This window comes from Lipotes vexillifer, unplaced genomic scaffold, assembly GCF_000442215.2.
Source record: "Lipotes vexillifer unplaced genomic scaffold, Lipotes_vexillifer_v1.1 scaffold858, whole genome shotgun sequence".
Classification (NCBI taxonomy): Eukaryota; Metazoa; Chordata; class Mammalia; order Artiodactyla; family Lipotidae; genus Lipotes; species Lipotes vexillifer.
The window spans coordinates 1,110,718-1,122,834 of record NW_006788467.1 but is presented as its reverse complement, the minus strand read 5'-3'; the positions used below and the strand labels follow the sequence as shown (position 1 = coordinate 1,122,834).

The window sequence follows — 12,117 nt, the reverse complement described above, 5'->3', positions numbered from 1 at the left end:
CCCGCGTCTCCTGCATCGGCAGGCGGACTCTCAAGCACTGCGCCACCAGGGAAGCCCAGTATACATATATTTTTGTGACTCTCTTTTCATTTGGATTTAAAAGGCAAATGCATAAAGCAATAATTATAAAAGTATATTTATGTGCTTATAATGTATAAAGATGAAATTTTTGACAATAATAACATGAAGGGCAGAGGAATAGAGCTATATGGAGCAAAGATTTTGTATAATATTGAAATTCCTAGTATCAATTTAATCTAGATAGTTATAAATTGAGATGTTGTTTGTAATACCCAAGAAAAACTAAGAAAACAACTCAAAAATATATATAAAAGAAACAAGGGAATGGAAATGGCACACTTGAAAATATCTATTTAAAACAAAAGAAAGCAGTAATGGATGAATAGAGGGGAAACCAGAGACATAAGACATATAGAAAACAAATAGAGACTTCCGTTTATGTGATCATCGTGTTGCAGCATTCTTCATCAAGCCATGTGGCTGAAAGTGTCTTGGTGCTCCGACGGGGCATCAGGCCTGAGCCTCTGAGGTGGGAGAGCTCAGGCCTGACACTGGACAGGCCTGAGCTCTCTGGACAGGATATTGGACCACCAGAGACCTCCCAGCCCCTTGTGATATCAATCGGTGAGAACTCTCCCAGAGATCTCCATCTCAATGCTAAGACACAGCTCCAACAACCAGCAAGCTCCAGTGCTCAACACCCCATGCCAAAAAACTAGCAAGACAGGAACGCAACACCACTCATTATCAGAGAGGCTGCTTAAAGTCATAATAAGTTCACGGACACCACAAAACACACCACTGGATGTGGTCCTGCCCACCAGAAAGACAAGATCCAGTCTCAACCACCAGAACACAGGCACCAGTCCCTTCCACCAGGAAGCCAAAACAACCCACTGAACGAAACTTACCCACTGAGGGCAGACACCAATAACAACAGGAGCTATGAACCTGCAGCCTGCAAAAAGGAGACCCCCCAAACACAGTAAGTTAAGCAAAATGAGAAGACAGAGAAATACGCAGCACATGAAGGAGCAAGGTAAAAACCCACCAGACCAAACAAATGAAGAGGAAAGACGCAGTCTACCTGAAGAAGAATTCAGAGTAATGATAGTAAAGATGATCCAAAATCTTGGAAATAGAATGGAGAAAATACAGGAAACATTTAACAAGGACTTAGAAGAACTAAAGAGCAAACAAACAATGATTAACAACACAGTAAATGAAATTAAAAATCCTCTAGAAGAAATCAACAGCAGAATAACTGAGGCAGAAGAATGGATAAGTGACCTAGAAGATAAAATAGTGGAAATAACTAACACAGAACAGAATAAAGAAAAAGAATGAAAAGAATGAAGAACAGTCTCAGACACCTCTGAGACAACATTAGATGCACCAACATTCGAATGATAGGGGTCCCAGAAAAAGAAGAGAAAAAGAAATGGACTGAGAAAATATCTGAAGAGATTAGTTGAAAACTTTCCTAATATGGGAAAGGAAATAGTCAATCAAGTCCAGGAAGTGCAGAGTCCCATACAGGATAAATCCAAGGAGAAACATGCCAAGACACATATGAATCAAACTATCAGAAATTAAATATAAAGGAAAAATGTTAAAAGCAGCAAGGGAAAGGCAACAAATAACATACAGGGGAATCCCCATTAGGTTAAGAGCTGATCTTTCAGCAGAAACTCTGCAAGCCAGAAGGGAGTGGCAGGACATATTTAAAGTGATAAAAGGGAAAGACCTACAACCAAGACTACTCTACCCAGCAAGGATCTCATTCAGATTCCATGGAGAAATTAAAACCTTTACAGACAAACAAAAGCTAAGAGAATTCAGCACCAGCAAACCAGCTTTACAACAGACACTGAAGGAACTTCTCTAGGCAGGAAACACAAGAGAAGAGACGACCTACAAAAACAGACCCAAAACAATTAAGAAAATGGTAATAGGAACATACATATTGATAATTACCTTAAATGCAAATGGATTAAATGCTCCAACCAAAAGACACAGACTGGCTGAATGGATACAAAAATAAGACCCGTATATATGCTGTCTAAAGGCACCCCTTCAGACCTGAGGAAACACACAGATTGAAAGGGAGAGGATGGAAAAACATATTCCATACAAATGGAAATCAAAAGGAAGGTGGAGTAGCAATTCTCATATCAGACAAAATAGACTTTAAAATAAAGACTATTACAAGAGACAAAGAAGGACACTACATAATGATCAAGGGATCGATCCAAGAAGAAGATATGACAATTGTAAATATTTATGCACCCAACATACGAGCACTTCAGTACATGATGCAAATGCTAACAGCCATAAAAGGGGAATTCTACAGTAGCATAATCATAGTAGGAGACTTTAACACCCCACTTTCTCCAATGGACAGATCAACCAAAATGAAAATAAATAAGGAAACACAAGCATTACATGACACTTTAAACAAGATGGACTTAATTGATATTTATAGGACATTGTATCCAAAAACAGCAGAATACACTTTCTTCTCAAGAGCTCATGGAGCATTCTCCAGGATAGATCATATCTTGGGTCACAAATCAAGCCTTGGTAAATTTAGGAAAATTGAATTCGTATCAAGTATCTTTTCCAACAACAACACTATGAGACTAGATAACAATTACAGGAAAAAAACTGTAAAAAATACAAACACATGGAGGCTAAACAGAATAACCAGGAGACCACTGAAGAAATCAAAGACAAAATCAAGATTACCTAGAAACGAAGGACAATGAAAACATGATGACCCCAAACCTATGGGATGCAGCAAAAGCTGTTCTAAGAGGGAAGTTTATAGCAATACAATCCTACTGCAAGAAACACAAAAAATCTCAAATGAACAACATAATCTTACACCTAAAGCAATTAGAGAAAGAAGAACAGAAAAACCCCAAAGTTAGCAGAAGAAAATAAATCATAAAGATCAGATCAGAAATAAATGAAAAAGAAATGAAGGAAACGATAGCAAAGATCAATAAAACTAAAAGATGGTTCTTTGAGTAGATAAAGAAATTGATAAACCATTAGCCAGACTCATCAAGAAAAAAAGGGAGAAGACTCAAATCAACAGAATTAGAAATGAAAAAGAAGAAGTAACAACTGACACTGCAGAAATATAAAGGATCATGAGAGATTACTACAAGCAACTATATGCCAATAAAATGGACAACCTGGAAGAAATGGACAAATTTTTAGAAAAGTGCAGGCTTCCGAGACTGAACCTGGAAGAAATAGAAAATATATACAGAACAATCACAAGTGCTGAAATTGAAACTGTGATTTGTGGCACATATATACAATGGAATATTACTCAGCCATAAAAAGAAACGAAATTGAGTTATTTGTAGTGAGGTGGATGGACCTAGAGTCTGTCATACAGAGTGAAGTAAGTCAGAAAGAGAAAAACAAATACTGTACGCTAACACATATATATGGAATCTAAAAAAATAATAATAAAATTAATGGTCATGAAGAACCTAGGGGCCAGACGGCGATAAAGACACAGGCCTACTAGAGAATGGACTTGAGGATATGGGGAAGGGGAAGGGTAAGTTGGGACAAAGTGAGAGAGTGGCATGGACATATATACACTACCAAACGTAAAATAGATAGCTAGTGGGAAGCAACCACATAGCACAGGGAGATCAGCTTGATGCTTTGTGACCACCTAGAGGGGTGGGATAGGGAGGATGGGAGGGAGGGACATGCAAGAGGGAAGAAATATGGAGACATATGTATATGTATAACTGATTCACTTTGTTATAAAGCAGAAACTAACACACCATTGTAAAGCATTTATACTCCAATAAAGATGTTTTTTAAAAGAGAAAATATTCCAACAAACAAAAGCCCAGGACCAGATGGCTTCACACATGAATGCTATCAAACATTTTGAGAAGAGCTAGCACCTATCCTTCTCAAACACTTCCAAAATGTAGCAGAGGGAGGAACACTCCGAAACTCATTATACGAGGCCACCATCACCCTGATACCAAAACCAGACAGAGATGTCACAATTAAAGAAAACTACAGCCAATATCACTGGTGAACATAGATGCAAAAATCCTCAACAAAATACTAGGCAACAGAATCCAACAGCACACTAAAAGGATCACACAACATGACCCAGTAGGGTTTATCCCAGGAATGCAAGGATTCTTCAATATATGCAGATCAATCAATGTGATAAACCATATTAACAAATTGAAGGAGAAAACCCATATGACCATCTCAATAGATGCAGAAAGAGCTTTCAGCAAAATTCAACATCCATTTATGATAAAAACTCTCCAGAAAGTAGACATTCAGGGAACTTACCTCAACATAATAAAGGCCATACATGACAAACCCACAGCCAACATTGTTCTCAATGTTGAAAAATTGAAACGATTTCCATTAAGATCAGAAACAAGACAGGGTTGCCCACTCTCACCACTGTTATTCAACATAGTTCTGGAAGTTTTAGCCACAGCAATCAGAGAAGAAAAAGAAAAAGAATCCAAATTGGAAATGAAGAAGTAAAATTGTCACTATTTGGAGATGACATGATACTATACATAGAGCATCCTAAAGATGCTACCAGAAAACCACTAGAGCTAATCAATGAATTTGGTAAAGTACCAGGATACAAAATTAATGAACAGAAATCTCTTGCATTCCTATATACTAATGATGAAAAGTTTGAAAGAGAAATTAAGGAAACACTCCCATTTACCACTGCAAAGAAAAGAATAAAATACCTAGGAATAAACCTACTTAAGGAGACAAAAGACCTGTATGCAGAAAACTATAAGACACTGATGAAAGAAATTAAAGATGATACAAACAGATGGAGAGATATACCATGTTCTTGGATTGGAAGAATCAACATTGTGAAAATGACTATACTACCCTAAGCAATCTACAGATTCAGTGCAATCCCCATCAAACTACCAATGGCATTTTTCACAGAACTAGAACAAAAAATTTGACAATCTGTGCGGAAACACAAAAGACCTCGAATAGCCAAAGCAATCTTGAGAAAGAAAAACGGAGCTGGAGGAATCAAGCTTCCTGACTTCAGACTATACTACAAAGCTACAGTAGCCAAGACAGTATGGTACTAGCACTAAAACAGAAATATAGATCAATGGACAGGATAGAAAGCCCAGAGATAAACCCATTCACATATGGTCACCTTATCTGTGATAAAAGAGGCATGAATATACAATGGAGAAAAGACAGCCTCTTCAATAAGTGGTGCTGGGAAAACTGAACAGCTACATGTAAAAGAATGAAATTGGAACACTCCCTAACACCATACACAAAAATAAACTCAAACTGGATTAAAAACCTAAATGTGGGCTTCCCTGGTGGCGCAGTGGTTGAGAGTCCGCCTGCCGATGCAGGGGACACGGGCTCGTGCCCCGGTCCGGGAAGATGCCACATGCCGTGGAGCGGCCGGGCCCGTGAGCCATGGCCGCTGAGCCTGCACGTCCGGAGCCTGTGCTCCGCAACGGGAGAGACCACAACAGTGAGAGGCCCGCATACCAAAAAAAAAAACAAAAACCTGAATATAAGGCCAGACACTATAAAACTCTTAGAGGACAACATAGGCAGAACACTCTATGACATCAATCACAGCAAGATCCTTTTTGACCCACCTCCTTGTGTAATGGAAATAAAATAAAAAATAAACAAATGGGACCTAACGAAACTTAAAAGTTTTTGCACAGCAAAGGAAACCATAAACAAGACGAAAAGACAACCCTCAGAATGGGAGAAAATATTTGCAAACGAAGCAAGTGACAAAGGATTAATCTCCAAAATATTCAAGCAGCTCATGCAGCTCAATATCAAATAAACTAACAACCCTGTCCAAAAGTGGTTGGAAGACCTACATAGACATTTCTCCAAAGAAGATATACAGATTGCCAACAAACATATGAAAGGATGCTCAACATCACTAATCATTAGAGAAATGCAAATCAAAACCACAGTGAGGTATCACCTCACACTGGTCAGAATGGCCATTATCAAAACATCTACAAAGAATAAATGCTGCAGAGGGTGTGGAGAAAAGGGAACCCTCTTGCACTGTTGGTGGGAATGTAAATTGATACAGCTACTATGGAGAACAGCATGTAGGTTCCTTTAAAAACTAAAAATAGAACTCCCATACGACCCAGCAATCCCACTACAGGGCATATACCCTGAGAAAACCATAATTCAAAAAGAGTCATGTACCACAATATTCATTGCAGCTCTATTTACAATAGCCAGGACTTGGAAGCAAACTAAGTGTCCATCGACAGATGAATGGATGAAGAAGATGTGGCGTATATATACAATGGACTATTTTTCAGTCATAAAAAGAAATGAAATTGAGTTATTTTTAGTGAAATGGATGGACTTAGAGTCTGTCATACAGAGTGAAGTAACTCAGAAAGAGAAAACAAATACCATATGCTAACACATATACATGGAATCTAAAAAAAAAAGAATGGGGCTTCCCTGGTGGCGCAGTGGTTGAGAGTCCACCTGCCGATGCAGGGGACATGGGCTCGTGCCCTGGTCCGGGAAGATCCCACATGCCGCGGAGCAGCCGGGCCTGTGAGCCATGGCCGCTGAGCCTGTGCATCCGGAGCCTGTGCTCTACAAAGGGAGAGGCCACAACAGTGAGAGGCCCACGTACTGCAAAAAAATAAAATAATAAAATAAAATAAATTTTAAAAAAAGAATGGTTCTGATGAACCTAGTGGCAGGACAGGAATAAAGACGCAGACGTAGAGAATGGACTTGAGGATACAGGGTGGGGGAAGGGTAAGCTGGGACAAAGTGATAGAGTGGTATTGACATATATACACTACCAAATGTAAAATAGCTAGTGGAAAGCAGCCACATAGCACAGGGAGATCAGCTCAGTGTTTTGTGGCCACCTAGAGGGGTGGGATAGGGAGGGTGGGAGGGAGATGCAAGAGGGAGAGGATATGGGGATATATGTATACATATAGCTGATTCACTTCGTTATACATCAGCAACTAACAGAACAATGTAAAGCCATCATACTGCAATCAAGATGTTAAAAAAAAAAAAGAAAAAGAAAACAAATAGAAATTTGGAAGATTCAAATCTGACCTAATCAGTAATGACATTAAATATAAATGGATTAAACAGCCCAATCAAATTGCAGATATTGGAAGAATGGATTACAAAGCATGATGCAACTGTATGCTGTCAACAAGAGATACACTTTATGGTGAAAGACACAAATAGGTTGAAAGTAAAAGGATAAAAAAGATATACCTGCAATAAGTAATTGAAAGTGAACTTGAGTGGCTAAACAAATATCAGACAAAATAGACTTTACAACAAAATATTACCAGAAACAAAGAGGGTATGTTATAATAATAAACAGATTACTCCATCAAGAAGACGGCAACTACAAACGTATTATACACTAAACAGAGCCCAAAACACATGCGTATTTCCAGAGTTGTGCACTATACAAATTAAAATGTCCAGTTAAATAGTAAAAATTGGCATAATTAAAAGGAGAAATAGGCAATTCAACAATAATGTTTGGAGACATTAGTACTTCACTTTGAGTAATGGATAAAAGAATAGATAAGATCAAGAGAATAATAAGACTTAATCAGCAGAATAAACCATGCAGACCTCCTAGACATGTATAGAACACTCCACTCAGTAATAGAATGCATTATGCTCAAGTGTAAATGGAACATTTTCCAGGAAAGACCATGTGTTACACCACAAAACAAGTCTCAATAGATTTAAAAGGATTGAAATCATACAAAATATGTTCTTCTACCAAAACAGAATGAAATAACACATAATGGAATCAATAACAAAAGGAAGTTTGGGAAATGCACAAATATGTGAAAAATAACACAAAGAATAAATCACAAGGAAATTTAAAAGTACTTTGAGATGACTAAAAATGACTAAAAATAAAATTAACATACCAAAACTTAATTGAAGCAGCAAAAGCTATATATATATATATATAGCTTTAAATGTCTATATATATACACATATATATCTTTAAATGTCTCTCTCTCTCTATTATATATATATATATATATATATATATATGTAGCTTTAAATGTCAAAATGCCCATATTAAAAATGAAAATCTTGAATCAATAACCTAACTTTCCACCCTAAGAAACTAGAAAAAAGAAGGCAAACTAAACCCAAAGCAAGCATATGGAAGTAAATAGTAAAGATTAGAGTAGAAATAAATGAAAAAATAGAGAAAAATCAGCAAAACCAGAAGTTGGTTCTGTGATAAATCTTTAGCTGGACTTACAGGGTGAGATAGACAGACAAACAGAAGGAGAAAGAAAGGGTGGGGAGAGAGAAGACTCAAATTACTAAAATTAGAAATGAAAGAGAAGACATTACTACCAACCTTACAGAAATATAAAAGATTATAAAGAAATACTGTGAACAATTATACATTAACAAATTAGATAACCTAGATAAAATAGGTTTCTGGAAAGGCACAAACTGCCTAACATAACTCGAGAAAAAATAAAATATCAGAATAGACCTAAAACAAGTTAAGAGATTGAATTAATAATTTTAAAAATTGCAGACAGCAAAGCCCAGGCCCAGATGGCTTCATTGGTAAATTATACCAAACATCTATGGAAGAATTAACACTGAACAATCTTTCACAAACTCTTCCAATATAAGCGTTAGTGAGGTTGTGAAGAAATGTAAAACCCTCATTAATTGCTAATGAGAATGTATAATGGTGCAGTCACTTTGGAAAACAGTTTGGCAGTTCTGCCAAAAATTAAAAATAGAGTTCTCATACAACCCAGCAGTTCTACTCCTGGGTAGATATCCAAGGGAAATTAAGCATATATCCACACAAAACTTATACACAGATGTTGATTGCAGCATTTTTAATAATAACAAGACTGTGAAAACAACTCCAATGTCCATCAACTCATGATTAAACAAAATTTGATATATCTATACAATGGGATATTATTCATCTATAAAACAGAATGAAGTTTTTTTTAGATTTTATTGATTTTAATTCAATTTTTATTTTATATTTTAATTTTAATTTTCTATTGGAGTATAGTTGATTTAAAATATTGTGTTTCGGGTGTACAGCAAGGTGAATACATATATTCTTTCTTTCTCAGATTCTTTTCCCATATAGGTTATTACAGAATATTGAGTAGAGTTCCCTGTGCTATACAGTAGGTCCTTGTTTATTATCTGTTTTATATATATTAGTGTGTGTATATTAATCCCAAACTCCTAATTTATCCCTCCTCCAACCTTTCCCCTTTGATAACCATAAGTTTGTTTTCAAAGTCTGTGAGTCTGTTTCTGTTGTTAGTAAGTCCATTTGTGTCTTTTTTTTAGGTTCCACATATAAATGATATTTGTCTTTCTCTGTCTGACTTACTTTACTTAGTATAACAATCTCCAAGTCCATGCATGTTGCTGCAAATGGCATTATTTCATTCTTTTTATGGCTGAGTAATATTCCATTGTATATATGTACCACATCTTCTTTATCCATTCCTCTGTTGGTAGACATTTAGGTTGTTTCCATGTCTTGGCTATTGTAAATAGTGCTGCAGTGAATATTGGGGTGCATGTATCTTTCTGAAGTATAGTTTTCTCCAGATATATGCCCAGGAATGGGATTGCTGGATCATATGGTAGTTCTGTTTTTAGCTTTTTAAGGAAACTCCATACTGTTCTCCATAGTGGTTGAACCAATTTACATTCTCACCAACGGTGTAGGAGGGTCCCCTTTTCTCCACACCATCTCCAGCATTTATTGTTTGTAGACTTTTAGCGATGGCCATTCTGACCTGTGTGAAGTGATACCTCACTGTAGTTTTGATCTGTCTGCCACAAGCCAACCCCTTCCAATGGCCCTTGCTGCACAGGCTGGGACACCTCTCCCCTCTCTGCCCCCACCATGGAAAGTTAAGTTTGAAGAGGGGGGAAGAGAGAAACACGGACATGAAGAGGAAGATCCACATCTGGAGCTGAGGAACTGAACCCCGGCAGCTGTTTGAGAACTTGTCCTGGACAGTTGCAAATCAAATGATGGGAAAATTGAGGGCTTAATGGCTGAATTTGTGAACTTAGAGTTCCTCAGTTTAATAAATGTAGGCTTGATTTCAGTTTCAAATCTCCCCAAACTACCTAAATTGAAAAAGCTTGAGCTCAGTGACAGAATCTATGGAGGTCTGGATATGTTAGCAGAAAAACTTCCAAATCTCACACATCTAAACTCAGGTGAAAATAAACAGAATGAAGTATTGATACACGCTACAGCATAGATGAATCTTGAAAACATTATGCTAAGTAAAAGAAGCCAGACAGAAGAGGCCACATGTCACGTGCTTCCATTTATATGAAATGTCTGAAATAGTCAAATCCATAGAGACAGCAGATCAATGGTTGTCAGTGGCAGGAGTGATGCAGAGTGACTGCTAATGGCATCAGGGTTTCTTTGGGGGGTGATGAAAATGTTCTGGAATTAGTGATAATGTTTGCACAAGTTTTTGAATATACAAAATCCACTGCACATACACTTTAAAATAGTGAATATATGACATGTGAATTACATCTCAAAAAAAGAGTCTATCTGAACCAGAAGTCATTACACAAAAGCTATTACTTAAGGACTGTGTCAGCCACCATAGGAATAACGATAAATAAAAGCTTCTAAAAGCATTTGTCCCATAGATTTTACCCTCTTGGAGATGATAAGGTACAAAGCAATTACTTGGAAGAAATATTAAAGTGAGTAGATAAAATGTGAGACACAGGAGCAATTATATCCTAATCAGTTTGACTCCTTATTAAGTAGTCCTTCCCAAAACTTAAGTCTTCTCTTGTTTTCTTCCTGGAAACACAGTTTGTGTCTGGGTTCTATGGATAATTTTTTTCCTTAAATGATTTTATAAATCCCTCAAATCAGACAAGAAATTTTTAATAATATCTCTCTTCCTGTTACCCTTCCAGGTGTTACCTCCAAACACAGGCTGTCTTCATATTGATAGGGACTGTTCAGCTATTTATTGCCATGAATCAAGCAGTGATATATACCATCCTTTTCAAAAACGTGAGCAGCTGAGAGCTAGCAGGTACATCATGAAGCACACATCAGAGGTTATCTGTGAGGTCATGGATCCCGAAGGAAACACCTTTCAGGTAAAATGCATCATTATTATGGAGAGAGAGGCTATGGCTTTGCTTTTGAGATATTTCACACAAGAGAGCTCCCCCGCTGGGCTTCCCTGGTGGCTCAGTGGTTGAGAGTCCACCTGCCGAAGCAGGGGACACGGGTTCGTGCCCCGGTCTGGGAAGATCCCACATACCACGGAGCGGCCGGGCCCGTGAGCCGTGGCCGCTGAGCCTGCGCGTCCAGAGCCTGTGCTCCGCAGTGGGAGAGGCCACAACAGTGAGAGGCCCGCATACCGGAAAAAAAAAAAAAAGAGAGAGAGCTCCCCTATAGCATTTTATCTTAGCTGCCTTGGGATTAGTTATCCACTAGCTGCCAATACACTTTGGACAGCAGCAATGAATGTCAGTATCTTCAATTCTCAAGTGTACTTCGTTAGGAGATAGCAAGTCCAACAATGAGGATGGTTGAAATGCTAAAGCCAAATAAGTAATTAGAACAAAAGGGAAAAAAGTTACTAACCATCTAAAAATAATGCCAACAAAGAGGAGTGATATAAATGCTCTGTATCTGGGTTCAAGTGAGAGAAAATACATGGGGCAGCAGGCAAGTCTGCTTAACTAGGCAGAGAATCCAAAGTGAGAGCTACCAGTTAGTGTGAGGGCTCCAGTAGGGCTAAGGATGGGGTGTTGGGAAGCCTGGAGAGGTGCTTAGCTATTCAGTGGTAGAGCTCCATCTTCTGTTTCTCTGTCCTTCCTCTTATCTCTAAGCCAGGCATTGGCAAACCATGGCCACTTGTTTGTATGGGCCCATGAGCTAAAAATGCAGAGTGACTGCATTTTACATTTTTAAATGGTTGGGGGAAATCAAAAGGAGAAGAATATTTCATG

General features: G+C 37.8%; 1 protein-coding gene across 1 annotated transcript in view; it reads left to right on the top strand.

Moving 5' to 3' along the window:
- Positions 1 to 12,117, top strand: part of SPAG17 (sperm associated antigen 17) — a 227,316-nt gene that overhangs the window by 165,886 nt on the left and 49,313 nt on the right. The window contains exon 32 of the mRNA XM_007461630.1: positions 11,068 to 11,256. Coding sequence (XP_007461692.1) covers positions 11,068 to 11,256 — 189 coding nt within the window. The remainder of the gene's footprint in view (positions 1 to 11,067; positions 11,257 to 12,117) is intronic.